Source organism: Arachis ipaensis, chromosome B4, assembly GCF_059453495.1.
Source record: "Arachis ipaensis isolate K30076 ecotype BB chromosome B4, ASM5945349v1, whole genome shotgun sequence".
Taxonomy (NCBI): Eukaryota; Viridiplantae; Streptophyta; class Magnoliopsida; order Fabales; family Fabaceae; genus Arachis; species Arachis ipaensis.
This window is the reverse complement of record NC_142439.1, coordinates 18513724-18530077: the sequence shown is the minus strand read 5'-3', so window position 1 is coordinate 18530077 and position 16354 is coordinate 18513724. Positions and strand designations below refer to the sequence as shown.

General features: G+C 31.0%; 1 protein-coding gene across 1 annotated transcript; it reads right to left on the bottom strand.

Moving 5' to 3' along the window:
- Positions 1 to 2115: 2115 nt before the first annotated feature.
- Positions 2116 to 9257, bottom strand: LOC107639047 (kinesin-like protein KIN-13A). The gene is made up of 13 exons (XM_016342464.3): positions 8879 to 9257; positions 8502 to 8763; positions 7750 to 7971; positions 7253 to 7444; positions 6733 to 6837; positions 6526 to 6603; positions 6290 to 6371; positions 5591 to 5753; positions 4665 to 4994; positions 3723 to 3941; positions 3056 to 3629; positions 2891 to 2956; positions 2116 to 2603 (listed from the first exon to the last, which is right to left on the bottom strand). Exons 2-13 carry the CDS (start codon positions 8697 to 8699, stop codon positions 2418 to 2420), a joined length of 2415 nt encoding a protein of 804 aa, XP_016197950.1. The 5' UTR covers positions 8700 to 8763; positions 8879 to 9257; the 3' UTR covers positions 2116 to 2417.
- Between the last annotated feature and the right edge of the window lie 7097 nt (positions 9258 to 16354).

Below are 16354 nucleotides of genomic sequence, written 5' to 3'. Positions count from 1 at the left end.
CTTTCTTTTAGTTGAATGAATGTAGGTTCATCCTCTTCCAAGTAATTTTGCAGCATTATGTATTTCTTCTTTTTCTTTGTTTGATTTTTTATTCATGTTAAAAAAGAGTAAAATGAGAAGAAACTTGAGAAGGTAAAATAAGAAATAAAAGATGAATAACAAAAAAGAAGAAGATGGTGATGATGACAAAAAAGAAGAAGAAGAAGCAGCAGAAGATAAGGACGAGGGAGAGGAAAAGTTTTGAATTATGTAAAATTTATCAATACAAATCCACTGAAAATTCTTAAACAATACACCTAAATGTCTTAGTTTTATCCCGAAATTTGCTGCAACTACACAAAAATATTTTTTCTAATGCTGTATTTTTTTTCTTCTTCTTTTCCTTATTTTTTTCTTTTTTTTAATTGAATGAATGTAGGTTCATCTTCTTCCAAGTAATTTTACAGCATTATGTATTTTTTCTTCTTCTTTATTTGATTTTTTTTTATTCTTGTTAAGAGAGTAAAACAAAAAGAAATTTAAGAAGATAAAATAAAAAAGAAAAGCTGAATAAAAAAAAAAGAAAAAGATAGTAATGATGAAAAAAAAAAGAAAGAAGAAGCAGAAAATGAGGAGGAGAAAGATGAAGAGTTTTGAATTTTGCAGAATTTATCAGTATAAATCTACCAAAAATTCTTAAACAATATATTTAAATGTCTTAGTTTTATTCCGTAATTTACTGCAATTACACAAAAATATTTTTCTAATGCTGCATTTTTTTCTTCTTCTTTTTTTTTATTTCTTTCTTTCTTTTAGTTGAATAAATATAGATTCATCCTCTTCTAAGTAATTTTGCAGCATTATGTATTTCTTCTTTTTCTTTGTTTGATTTTTGTTTTTATTCTTGTTAAAAAAGAGTAAAATAAGAAGAAACTTGAGAAGGTAAAATAAGAAATGAAAGATGAATAAGAAAAAAGAAGAAGATGGTGATGATGATAAAAAAGAAGAAGAAGCAGCAGAAGATGAAGAGGAAGAAGAGGAAGAACTTTGAATTATGCAGAATTTATTAGTACAAATTCATCGAAAATTCTTAAACAATACACCTAAATGTTTTAGTTTTACTCCGAAATTTGCTGTAACTACACAAAAATATTTTTTCTATTGTTGCATTTTTTTCTTCTTTTTTTCTTATTTCTTTCTTTCTTTTAGTTGAATGAATGTAAGTTTATCCTCTTTCAAGTAATTTTACAGCATTATGTATTTTTTTTCTTCTTTGTTTGATTTTTTTGTTTTTATTCTTGTTAAAAAAGAGTAAAATAAGAAGAAACTTGAGAAGGTAAAACAAGAAAGAAAAGATGAATAGGAAAAAAAAAAGGTGGTGATGATGATAAAAAGAAGAATCAACAGCAGAAGATGAGGAGGAAGAAGAAGAAGAGTTTTGAATTATGCAGAATTTATCAGTATGAATCCATCCAAAAATTTTAAACAATATACCTAAATATCTTAATTTTACCCCGAAATTTGCTGCAACTACACAAATTGAGAAAAGTCTATGGCAAAAATTCTATGGCAAAAATTTTGGATCAAGCAACGTCATCAATATGACAAAATTTCTACGATAATGATAACAATAACGACAATAACGATAACGATGATACGTATAAGAAGAAGACGACAATGCTATAACGATGATGATCATGATGATGAAGAAGATGGAGAAGGAGAAAAATGAGAAAGGAGAAAAAAGTTCAACGAGAAAAGAATGAAGTGGTGGTATTAGTAACAACGATAACAAAAGAGAAAATTAACGAAAAAGTAAGAGGAGAAAAAGAGGAGAAGAAGAAGAACGTGCAGGACGCGTGAATGTAAATAATTTGTATGAACTTGTATGTATAAATGACTTGTATGTGAAAAATAGTTATTTTTTTAATTGTATCTTTATATCATATCAGATTTTGTAATTAAATTCTTGTTATAATAAAAATATTAATATTAAAATTAACAGAATATTTATTTATATGTATTAGTTGCTTATAATGGTTGTTTTTTTAATTTTATTTTACTTTTATGTAAATATATGAATTGTGGCACCAAAGACCAATAATATTATAAAATTTTCACACACACAGAGAGAGATTACCTGATAATACAATTTGAACCTGTGGATTTCAATTTTCTATCAGCTTGCAATTTTTTTTCCCCTTCGGCCTCTCAAACTTAAAATTTTGGGGCCATACACAGACTTTTACCAAATTTGCAACGGCAAAAGGAGGCCAAACATATCACATATGGCCATATACATGTAAGTTTAATTAGAATATATATCCAGAAAAGAAAAAAAATAATCTGTTTATATCAAAGAAAACCTTTCAACTCTATAGCTAACCAACACAAGAATGTAGATCATCATCGACATTCAATAAGAGAAACCAAGTCTTCTATTGACGAGGAAGTCTTTTTCTACTTAGTATCTCCTGTTCTTTCAGTCGATGTTGGAATCTTGCAAGGCGAGCTTGAAGCCCCACAAGGCTAGCTGCTTTTCGAGAAAGCACATAGCTCAGTTGGGTTACATAGTTGTCAATAAGGCTTCCTGGCTTATCCACTTCTGCCAATAGTTTCATTTCCTGAAAACCAAAAGCAAATATAAGACGAGCACTAGAAAAAATAGATTGCCTATATGTTTTGTGGAATTTGAGAACCACAAACTTCTTTTTTTTTTCTATGCTAAACAATAAGAATCTTTGCTAGAATGGAAGTGGCGTTATCTATTTATCTTTAGCATTTGAATCTGAAAACGAATCTATAGTCATATGTTTCCAACTTTGTAGCACTTCCCTAATGTTAAGCATGCTAATTAATGCCACGAGAATTTGCATTTCACAAACATAACCTAAAAAATGTCATAACTTACTTCACGAACAATTTCCATAGTGTCCTCAATTTCTTTCCTATGAGCAGCAATTAGTGCTTCTTCCTCCTTGAAAAGCACAAAAAAGAGTTGATCAGATAACAGATACAACGCTAGTATTTAACTGAAAACTTGTAAAAAAATGGTAGTTCATGTGATTTGACAAACCTCAAGTATCTCACTGATATTATTATTAGGAGAGGATTCTGCTTCATAGAGCCTGGATCCAGTGGCAATTGTGTTATAGTTCCCTATGCTCTGTTGGTAGGAGTTAGTGGTGAACATGTCAGAACCATTGGAATCCCTTTTCATGCAGTTTGCAGGCCTTTCAGTATCATTAGGCCTTCTTCTATATGGCGAGGAAACCTTTTTCATTCTCTCATCAGTATCATTTTGTGAATAAGAGTTCATACTTTGACTGGTAGAACCATTGCATGAGTTCTTCACTTCAAACCTCTCCTTGTCCATCGAAGCAGAACCTAAGCCTTTTTCCTCTCGTTCATTGACAAGGAGCTGTTTGTCAACAACATCAGCAGCAGAGCTGTACAAAGAACTTTCCTTTTCAATAAATTTCCTGCCAATATCCATTGGTTTCACTTGACATTGATCATAAAAATTTTCCGAACCAGCACCAGCTGGAAGGGATGATGTAGATGTAGATGAAACCTCCTTATTAGCCTGTGGTGCTGGATTTGGGGGCTGGTCTTTTCTGGGATTTCCACTTTTTGATAGACTTTTAACCCTGTTCAAATAATGGTGAAAGTTAAAATATGTCCTTGAAATGAAGCACCCTGTCATGAAGCACTATGTTAAAGCTCATAGTAGGGAAACATACCTATCTGCATATCTTAAGGTGTTAAGCGTGTGTTCGCAAGATCCCGCACCTGGGGATATACAAGAGATCATAACAGTCTTTGAGTTGCCCACAAAGGAATCCCGAAGCACCTCAGTAAGTTTACTTCCTCGAAATGGAATGTGGATCTGATCATTGTCAAGAGCACGAATGCATTCTTTCAAAGCCAAAAGGCTTTTATTGATTTCTGCTCCTTCAATCCTATAATACAGATGCATAGAAGTTGCAACGTGAGGTGATCTGTTACTATAAGAAACAGTACTTTATCTGAACCAAGAAAATTGACACAAGGCAGGGATGGAGGAGGCCACCAAATTTTGCTTTGCAGGCAATTGCACAAACACTTCTTTTAAAATTTTAATGACAATAAACAGCTAACATGTTTTGCACATTTGAGTTCTATTTACAAAGCAATACTCTGCAGTATTAAACTATTAGGGCAACTATTTAGACTCAGTTTGTTATGCTAAACCTAGTTTGATCTTTGAAAAACCATCAAGAAAAATAACGTCATAATTTTCTTCTTAAAATTTTCATTTATATCATGTTCGCGATAATATCAGCTATAAAGTTAGTATCTACTAAGTAAAGCCTTTAAAGTGTTTGCTTACAGCAAGAAACATAGAGTAGAAAAAAGAAAAGAACAAATATATAATTTCATACCCTAATAGCCAAGACAAGGTTGGTTAAAAAAAACTAAACAAAAAGAAAATGGTTCTTTTGTCTAACTCTAAAGATTTTCAACATTTGATGTGGCTTGATACTATGCACCCAAAGATTTGGATTATGCAGAGTTCTGAACTCATTGCCAAATGAGGTGTTCGACAAAAATAACATGCACAGAACATTTGAAAATTCCACCGTAAGCATTAAACTTTTTTGGGATTCAAACATCAAGCAAAAAATTCAAATGTGGAACACTACCGTGTCTGACGATCATTGTCAGTAGTGTCAGCACCTCTTTCACTTCCAGCAAGATCGATGAAAGAAATCTTCCCCACAAGCTTCCCATTTCTTTCTTCATTCTTATCGTTGTTCCGCTTGCTCTCTTTCACCTCCTTGTGCTTCTTTATAGCCAGTTGTAAGATAGCATGTGACCTAGAGGACTCCTCATTAGCACCAGTGGATCCTGTACTTCTTGCAGCATTCCCTTTCTCAATGAATTCTCTGACAATTTGTACATCAGAAACTTCAAATTCTTGCAATCCTACAATGCAAACTTGCTGCCTTCCATCCTCCCTCATTAAAAGTTTCCTATACATAGAATGACAAAAACAACCATAAGCAACATGTTAACCCAGTGTGCACCAAAAAGCCAATAAAACATGCAGCTTAATAAAATGAGAAAGATGACTGACATCTGTATATCCATACAAATTCAGACAGATAAACATTTCAATTCTTATAAAGCAGAAAATAATCAGAAAATGAATGGTCGGTGTAGTATTAAGTTAAGGATGAATGCCCATCGGATAGGACAAATACTTATTGAAGCATTTGAATAGTTGATATTAAAAATACCATATTCTAATTAAGGCTCAAATCTACATTGAAAGCATTTATACCAAAGCAAACATCATGGTTAAGGACACACTAAGGTGCGTCACTCTCAGCAAACGTATTTACAATACACTGTTAGGGACTTGGGTATTATGGGGTACCCAAAGTCCCAAATCCGATAGTATGAGATGCTTGATGTTGTATTTAAAGAGAGTGGCTCTTCCACCTTAATATCTAGCTTTTAAAGTGTGGTTTCCCACTTTCCTTAGATGCTTAACATGCACCCATTGAATTCATATGAATTAAAATAGATTAACATAAATATTATCAAAATGGAGAGAAATACCCACTTTCGGTCACCAAGTAGATCAAAAAGTTTTCCACCATATATCTCAAAGTAACTAAGCCACAGTTTGAATTTCTGATTTTGGTAAAATGGCTGATGCAGCTGCCGAACAAGGTCTTCGGCAGCTCTGAGTGGTAATGGCTGCATTGTGTACGTTTTGCCACTTCCTGAAAGTAAAGCATTATTTAGGGTCACAGTAATGAATACGGGAGATAGACCATCGGCTCAAGGATCACAAACCTGGGGATAATGAATGAATAAACATAGATATTGAGAAAATTTACAATTTCTGCTTCATGGAAAAGGTTTTGCATTATAAAGTTAAAATATTCAAGTACTTATGTATTGTGTTTGCATTGATCCACAAGTAATAGGTATCATCCTACATCTAGGCCAAAGCCATCAATAGTCTCCAACTCTCTCACACATTAGTCATTTCTCTGTTAATTTGGAGATGAAAATATAGCAAATAAGCAACTCAGCCAGAAGAGTCCTAATGTTTTCACTCAATATGTTCAAAACTGACACTGTGCAGAAAAATAATATGGCATATAAAAGGGTAGCCAAGTTAAATATAACAAAACATAAATTTTAAACCCTAAACTAAACCAGAGCAAATATTGGAAAACTTCAGGCTTTGGTTTGGACAAATAGTGATAATTTAGTACAGTTATGATATCATTAGCAGAAATAAATTTTTCACCTGTTTGACCATAAGCAAAACAGGTAGCTTTGGTTCGCTCAAAAATTGTAGGAATAATTGGTTGTACTGTATCTCGATATACCTGTTATCGTAAAGTAATAATGCCTTAGGCCAAATAAATGAAGCTTAAGAAACAGACAAACATCAACAAAAACAGGGGCAAATCATGGTACCAAAACCATTCGTTTAAAAAAAAAAAGAAAGACAAACTCGATCTTCAATATGAGATGTCTTACTTCATCATTGGTAACATTCTCATCAAAAACAGCATCAAAACAAAAATCGTGTTTCTCCACGTAAGCTGTCAAATCAACCTTTTCATGATAGAACAATTAATTAGATATTTTAGCTGTAAATGAAAATAAGAACTCAATATTTAAACAGCATTGCTGTTTAGTGTTTACAAAGGGTAAATACTGCTCCAGTCCTATATCTAAACAAACCTTTAGTTTGGGTTCATGAACAGTCAAATATGCATAATCAGATACAGATACAACATCATCCTCCTTCTTGGCAAGCTCCTTCTTGTTTAAAGGTCTTTTGCGCACCTAAGAAACATATCAAAAAGGATAGTTTTAAAAAAGGAAAAAGTTGAAATAAAAGATAACAATTAATCCCCCTCAAATGTTAAATGGGGAAAAAAAATAGCTCACAGTTCAACAGTGAAATGGTTCTAAGTGTTGTGAGTATTCATTTAGAAAATCTTTTAAGAGGATGCATTTAATCATCACTTTCTATTTCAATAAAGTAATTATAAATCCCTCTCAAATGTTAACAAAACAGACTACGCGCGATTTCAACAGTAAAAAGGTTCAAATTGCAGTGGATTTTCATTTAGGAAACCTGAAATCCTTTAAAAAGATACATTTTTCTCATTGCTTTCTATCCTGAATGCTGATGAATGACATTGGCTAAATGCTTCTGCCAGTCAGGGATATTAATGTCTATAAAGGAATGACATACCACAACTTTAATCTTCGCAACATTATTTTCCCTCGTACTATTATCTAATTCATTCATAGGCAAAGAAATTGATGCGTCAAAATCTGCTTCTCCTTGTTCCTGTTTGCTGTTAACTGGATTGAAATCATCTTGAAATGCTCTAGTATCTGCAGGCAATAATGGTGATGGCTCAAAAGATTCTGCTATAACTTCCTGAAAGGAGGAAAAGAAAAAAAATTAGAACCAACAATCACACAAAGTAGAAACACTTGTATTACTGACAACATTACATGTAGAAGAATTTTCTCTATAAGGATATGTTTGTTAAAATTGGGGTGGAATTGTTCATTGATGAGTTTGATGTGCAAATTTATACATGGAGATCATCCATGAAAATTTCCTCCTCGTTTTTACGTCCAACCAAACATTGTAATTTGTAGAAAAATCCAAGTAGTAGTCTGTTCACATTGGCTTACTTGGATTAATAGGCCACACAGGTGACATGAGATAAAGCATACCTCAGACAAAAGCTCTGTATCATCCATAGCATGAAGATCCAAAAGGCCAGCTCCAAAATCCCCCCTGAAGTCAGGAGAGTAAGGCCCATCTGACAAAGGTACTCCACCTAAAATTTGGGCAGTGGGTGTATATGGCTCTGAACCAGATTCCCCGTTAAAATTGAGGTTTCTCATTAACTTAAAGAGCCTCTGCTTCTCTTCAGCAGACTGCGCTCCGTAACCCTATAACAATATCGTATTCAACCAAGTCACCCACACAGACCACCATCATATGTCAAAATAAACAAAATTTAGCAAATTTTATCGCAGTCAAAATAAGCTTCTGAAAATCACAAAAAGCCCCACATAATTATCCCCAAAATGCAGGATCACTCAAACTTCAAAGACTCATTCAACATAATCTTTATTCTTGTCTTCTTAACTTTGCTTTAGCAAGGAGGATTTGTCTCGGGATTACCCATTTTTAAGGGTTTCCCTGAATTGAAAGTCCCCACTTGGTATACCTCCATGCCAAGGCTCTACCAAATTCAGTCTATACGCCATAACCATTACCATTATTACAAGCAGATACTCCAAAATTTTCAACTTACAAAAAATTTATCCAAAACATAAAAGAAAGAAATTAATCAAATTATCATATAATCAACCAAACTCCCTTTACCAAAGACTTGCATGGAACTACATATTCACAATCCTATAAAAACAAGCATCAATTAAAGTTGTGTTCTTCACAAAAAGGTGAGCTAACATACCTGCATGAGAAGGTTCGGAACGAGGCGATGATCGATGCCAGTGGAAGCCACGGGAGAGGCCAGATGCTGCAACCCGGCAGATTGCAGCCACCGCGCCATGACCGCATCGCCGGCATCAGTGGCTGCATTCCCCGCGCCGTGCAGAGAGCCACCGCCGCCGTCATAAAGAGCGGCGGCTGCAGCATTGCTCTGCTGCATCTGGCCACCCGCGTGGCGCTGCGAACGGCGTTGGGGCGCCAATTTTCAAGATCTCTTTAACACACTTCGCACAAAAAAAAAAATTCAAAGAAAGAACCAAAAAAATTGAGAAAGTTCGGAGAATTCAGAAATTTCGGAGGAAGAATAAAAAAAAAAGAGAGAATGGAAGAGAAACTCACGAGAATGAGGTGAATTTCGAGATTCGGAGAAGAACATGGAAAGTGAGGAAGAATCAGAATCGGCGTAACCTTGCAATGGCTAATAATGAATCGAAGTGAAAGTCGGTGGATTGAGATTCAGATCTGAAAATAACGATTCGGTAGCTCGATTCCTTTGATTCAGTGGCCACAAGAATGGCTCCTTCGATATTCCACAATGCAAAACAACGAAGAAGAAGGAGAAGAAGAAGAAGAAGGAGGAGGAGAGAGAAACCCTGTGAAAGCCTTTAATTCGATTGAGAAACAAGAAAAATGCAAATTATTTTTCAATCCTGTAAGATTAAGCTTCTAAGTTTGTATAATTAATGTTTCTTTGTGTAATTAATTTTGTAATCATTGTATTTTTCAAAATATTTAAACGGCTATGTGGAAAGAAGTCGTGGTTGCTTTTCCTGATGAAAAGACCGATATGCCCTCATACTTGTTCTTAATTCTGGTATGCTCCAACAACATGCAACCAGTGTGCATATAATTAGCCACGTTATGAATCTAACAAATGGCAACCATGTATTGCCTTACCAATTCTTCAACTATATTGTAATTTATAGATTATAGATTATAAATGATAGATATGGATAACATAGATAGATATTTGTAGATGCTCCTACGATCCATTTCTTTTAAAAGAAAAAAAAAGGGAAAGAAAATATTTAACTTTCATAATTTTGCTACTATCTCTTACAATTCTAATAATATGTGATTAATATATGAATGAATAATAACATTTTATTTTAAAATTAATCCATTTGTAATATAGTAAAGGTTTGAAAGTGTTGAAATGAAAACGAACAATAGTATTTGTTTTTTTCGATAGGGTGCCTAAAAATTACTTGTTACAATATATAATGTATTTCGATGTTTTTTTTTTTTTAACTTTATTATTTGATTTTGACATTTCGTAATGTTTCTTTCATCTATTAGAGGAGACATGAATCATGAATGTATATAAATTTAAATGCTAGAATATTTTTTTATCAAAATCTTGAGGTAAATATTAAAATAATTTTTAACATTTTTTATTTATATTTTAAAAGTGATTTAATATTATTCTCATTTTTAATATATATATAGAGAGAGGATATATCAAGTGAGAAATAGATTGTTTATATAAAAATGTGAAAATGCAATTATTATCATTGGATTAAATTGAACTACCAAGATTAAATTAATTTTAAAAGTTAAAATTAAAATTAAAATTATTATTCCCTCTTTTTTCCATACTAAAAGTAGGGTTTTCTCTCACATCGTTTTTTCCTCTTCTCCTTTTGCTACATTTGCATACCAAAAATAAATTTTTAATTTTTGAACATCTTTTTGTGCTGTGTTATTCTTTCTACTGTCGCCGTTGCTATAGCTCCTCTCTACGAGGTCTCTAGCTTTCGTAGATTCTTTAATTTGGGCCTACTTACTATTGGCTAATGCAACCCTTTCTTAACTTGCTTCTTGCGTGTGTTGTAGAAATTGCTGAAATCAAAAGAGGCGTCAAAGACAACATGGCTCGACCACCCTTACGGAACAAATCCCGGTGCAAGATCTATGCCTTGTGCCTCCAAGACAAGCTGGGCAAGAGAAGCAGCAATGAAAACATGGAGAATTGTTCCAATGACAGTAGTGATGAGACTAGTAGTGAAGGAAATAACACAACACAAGGATGTTCAAAAATTAAAGCTGATTTAATTTTGGTCATTTAATTTAATCTAACGGTAATAATTACATTCTCACATTCTTGTATAAACCATCTATTTTCACTTATATATATATATATATATATATATATATATATATATATATATATATATATATATCTCGCTATACATTCAAATTTTTTTTATAGCCAAGTCTAATTAAGTTAGTTCAAATACAATAAAACTCACTAACGTGTGCGTGAAATTATGTTATTCTTGTTCTTCGTGTTTCTTTGCATGTCTCTTTCTCCTTTTTCTATTGATGTTGTTGCTTATGCGTTTTATTTTTGTTTCTTTTTCTCCTCATTTTTCTTATTTGTTATTGCAGTTATTTTTTCTTTTTGTTTGATTTTTCTTCTCTCTTCTTTTATTCCTCTTTCACCTTTTAAAGATGAGAAAGAGTTTTGAATTATGCAGTATTTATTAAAAAAATAGCACCGCAATTTCTTAACAATAACACAAATTTTTTAATTTAGACACCGAAATATTATTACAAAATTACATAAATATCTTCTTCAATGATGTATTTTTTTATTTATTATTATTTTTTTCTTTCTTTCTTTATTTTGTTACTCTTATTTCTTCTTGAGGAACATTGCTTCTCATCTAGACTTAAATGAACATGTCTGTATTACAATCTTATTTAATTGAATGAATGTAGGTTCACATTTATTGGATTAAATTCTTACAATAAATAAAAATAACACCAAAATTTATTTAAAATGATGTTAGAATTTAAATACAATGATTATGAATGTAGAAAATAAATTGCATACTAAAAAATCACGGTGATTCCATAAAATGAAATAAGATAGCACCGAAATTACTTAAAATTGACCCAGAAGTTTAGTAACGACACAAAAATATTGAATCTTTCTAAAAGAATTACACATTTAATAAAATTAAATGCTTATCTTATATATAAAACAACACATAAATTTCTTAAAAAATAACAGCGAAATGTCTTCACTCTAACATTCATAGTTATCAGAACCGAACCGATAATTGACCTGATCATATGACTGGGTTACTAGATTACTAACTAGTTCAATCGGTGAGTCACTGATTTATCCGGTTGATTCGGTCATAATTAAATAAAAATATAAAATTATAAAAATAAAATTAAAATTAAAAGTTAAATGCATGTTTTCAAAAATATACTAATTAAATGAACAAAAAAATAAAAGATAACACAATCAATATTAATATATCAATATATTTATATACTGTGTGTTGTTACTTATTTGGTATCTGTGTGTTTAAAAGGATAAATAAAATTAAAAATTCATTCATGGTTTGTTATATATATATTTTTTGTCATATATATTAGTAAGAAACAAGTTAGTATAGTGGCAAGGGGAGGCTTATTTCATGAAGATTTGAGTTGCAGATTCACAAATTTTAATAAAAAGAGAATAAATAAAAAAATATGTATATAATTGCTGTGAAATTAAGCAAAATAATTACAAAAAATCAAAGAGAATGAACAGTGGTATTTAATTTGACATTGAAATTTTGCTATAAAAACACATAAATCTTGTCTTTAATGTTATATATATATTTTTTTATTATTCTTCTTTCTTTCGTTCTTTTCTGTTGTTCTTACTTCTTTTAAGAGCATTACTTCTCATATTAGACTTGAATGAATATATTTGTATTGCATTATAATCTTATTTTGTTGAATAAATGCAGGTTCACACTTATTGGATTGAATTCTTACCAGAAACAAATATAGCACCAAAATGTGTTCACTCTAATATCGAAATGTCTACACTCTAACACCAAAAATTCTAACTAAATGATGTGACAGAACTAAGAATTTATTTCATGAAGACTTAAATTGCATATTTATAAATTTTGATAGAAAAAAAATAAGAGAAAAAAATATGGAGATAACATAACAAATTTAACCAGAACAAGTACAAAAGTTCAACATAACAATAGCGATAAGGACGATACCACTACAAGAAAATAGAGTTATTTTAACATTTTATTTTTTAACACTATAATTAAATGTCAAAATTAATATATATTTTTGACAAATATTATAAATGTCAAAATTTCTATGTTTTCTTGATGAATAATTTGACCGTAGAAAATTACTCATCAATTTTGACACTCATTTGTTTTCAATTTACTCCACTATTTTTTTTCTTCTCTGGCTCTGTTAATTTTGACATCACGCTGCTCTCAGTTTAGGATTATACTACTCATTCTTTATCTTCAAAATCTCAAGTTATTCTTTAGTTTCAAGATCTCATCTCATTCTCTGTTAAAATTTTTTGTTGAGAATATTTTATAGTCAATAAGTGTCAAAATAAATAGTATTTTTGACAATTAATAAGTATCACAGAAAATATGTTCTCAAAATTTTCCTAACAAATTATTTTTGACAGTCAATATTTATCAAAATATGATTTAAATTTTTTTTACAATCACTTATATGTTAAAAATACTATTTTTGACAAAACTTTTATTAACATATTTTCATAGTTAAAATAGTGTCAAAATTTATTTTTTTGACAAATTTTAATTTTCTTTTACACATTATAACCCTAAAAAATAATCTATATTGTTGTAGTGTACGTATAAGAAGAAAACGATGATGATGATGATGATGATGATGATGATGATGATGATGATGATGATGATGATGATGATGATGATGATGATGATGATGATGATGATGATGATGATGATGATGATGATGATGATGAGAAAAAAAGAGAAAAAAATTCAAATAAAAAAAAAGAGAAGAAGGAAGATAAGAAGGTGATGGTGGTGGTGATGGTGACGACGACAATGATAATAAAAAAAAATAAAAAAAAAATGAAAGAAACAAGAAGCAGTATACAACAACAATAACAAAAATGCAAGAAAGAAAAAAAAAACATTTAAAATAATTTATGACTATATTTGATATATATATATTCTTAATCTCTATTTTGTTTAACATTTACGTGATCTTATATAGATATAAAAATTTTATGATGATCTGCAGTGAAAAAGAAGACTAACATCATAAATCTTTAAAATACTAGTAAGTTAACTTTGTTGAGAATAATTAGTATAATTATAATTAAATTTATTATGTGTTAAATAATTTGTTATTTTTATTATATGTATTATTTAATTAAAAAATTAATATAATAAATTTTTTATTAAATATTATTATGATAATGATCATAATAATGAGAGATAAATATTTTATAATTAATCTAAATTGTTCTTAGTCATACGATTATTAAAATGAGTATTAATAATCCACATAGACAATATATATATATATATATATATATATATATATATATATATATATATATATATATATATTTGTCAATAGAATATTCTCAAGATAAACATAGTAATAGAATTTTTTTTTACCTATGATTGTCATGATAATTAAAAATATATTTATTATACTTTGATTTTTGACACCTAATGTCCTAAGGTACTAGTTGAATTAATATTAAATAGATTTAAATACTTATAAAATTAATGATTAGCCAATAAGAAATTCGTCAACTATCAATAAAGAGTTTAAACTTTATGATTATAATGACTGAGATAAATAAAATCTTGGGCAAGGGGATGGAATGAATGAAGAAATGAATTTGTTAGGTCATTCACATTTCATTATAATAATAGTAACAAGTTAGAGTTTGACAATTAAACCATACTTAAGGGTTAACCAAGAGTTGAAAAGACGGAAGGAATTATACTTTGTTCTTCTCGAATTCTTAATAAAAATATATTACTTCATACTATCGGGTCTTTGAGGATTATTATTAGACGCCAACCTTAATTAGTAAATTTAGTATGACTAATTTACTACATGTGTAATATTGAATATATGGGGCCACATACTAACGAGTGTTCTAATCTTTACTAAAAAATTATTTAATTATCTTAATTTGATCAAAATAAATAATTATATTAATTTAAATATTGGTATAGTGGAAATGTCAGGACATAAAGGGGTATCTGGTTCCTTTTTGCAATGCGCAAGATGCTCACTGCAAATGTGTTGATGCTTTCGATCAGCGTCTTACAGTTGAGATTCAGGTAAATAATGTGATTTGGAGGTGCCGTGGTATTTATGGTAGTTCTCAGTTTAATACAAGAGTTCTGCTAAGGGTATTATCTTGTTACTCAGTCCTCGTCTTTCTGCGGGCCATGGATTATTCTTGGTGATTTTAATGAAGTATTATTCTGTAACACCCTCACTATCAGAAGTCACGCTTCCGGCTGCGCTACTCTGATAGCAAGAAGTATTACGACTACTTTACATACTAAATAATAAAATAGGAGCCTGTGACTCGACACTGTATCGCTGAATTCTTTGAAAACCAGAAATAAATACTTTATCTTAAGAAAAATACAAGCAGGCATAGATTCATATACAAGACTCCTTACATAATAACTCAATATATTATATATATAAAACATACAATTCCTATCCCTCTACAAACTTGTAGTAACAAAAACGAGGGAAGAAATAAATCTACTTAATACAACAGCATATAAACCAAACGCAATATAACTCTTCTTAATGCTTCTTCATCCGGTTCCTAAAAAGATAAAGCTGTAGGGGGGTGAGAACCTAACCACACGGTCTCACCACAGAGTTTCAAAGAGTTTCAAAGTTGTCATAAGAAGATATTTAATAAGAAAACTATTTTCTAGCTCAGTGATTATCATTAACTTATGAATCTTTTAAAAACCAGTAGGTAATCGTTCAAAACCTTTTTAGAGAAACAATGTTTAATCTTTCAGGAATCCGAAACCTTTCCTTTCTTATAAGAAAATCTCAATCAGAAAACCAACCACGCAATCAAACAACACAATTATTAATTCAGCACTAAAGTTCATCCTCAAATGTAGCACGCCAGGACAAACACAGGCAAGACAGACAAGGAAAGCACAAGTAGGTAGCAGTTACAGCAAATAGTTCAAGTAGCAGTTAAGAACAGTTTAGCAATTAGGCAAACCAAAACAAGTTCAAACCCAAGCAAAGCATACAAATGCACATGATGCATGCCTGTCCTATGGCTGATGAGGCTCATCTGTCGGTTATCCAGCCAACCCGACAAGTCTGAATTGTCCTTAGACTGTCCCCCGACGTGCATCCCCAAGAGTCTATGCATAGCTTTTTCTCAAATAATCAATATTGCTCAATGGGGGTAACATTCCCGGGAATTTATATAGTGCCCGGTCACACTTACGTCGTAGGGTCAACAGAGTATCGAGTTTTCAACCTGGTACACGTGGTGGCAAGCCACGGCACTTAATCCAGGGAACCTCGTATCTCAGATATTTCAAATTCATAAGCCACATAAATAATTCATTCATCATTCATCATTCATCAATATCTAAGCCATTCTCAATATAAATCATCATTCGTCAATCCATATCCCATTTCCAAATTCATTCAAAAATCATATTTCAAATCAATCCTCATCATCCTTCTTTTCGTTAATCAACAATCTCAATTCAAAACATAATTCTTTATTTTCTAAATAAATCAATCTGAAACAAATAACGTTTAAGAACTAAATCTTTTTAAACAATTACTTCAAACAAAACTTCTAATTTTATAAAATTTCGGCAGCATCTCCTCTAAAACTCAGGTTCTGCCACCCTTTTCGGGTCCCAACCAAACCAAACCAAACACCTGTTAATCAGTCAAATCACTTCCAATAACCATTATCACAACAACAGCACTCAACCCAAGGAAATTACAAAATCCAGA

Coding starts and splice junctions, on each gene's coding strand:
- LOC107639047 (XM_016342464.3), bottom strand. CDS start 8,699: ATGCAGCAGAGCAATGCTGCAGCCGCCGCTCTTTATGACGGCGGCGGT. Junction 6,838..7,252: donor TTGCGAAGATTAAAGTTGTG/GTATGTCATTCC, acceptor TATGTTTCTTAG/GTGCGCAAAAGACCTTTAAA. Junction 3,630..3,722: donor ACCTTAAGATATGCAGATAG/GTATGTTTCCCT, acceptor TTATTTGAACAG/GGTTAAAAGTCTATCAAAAA.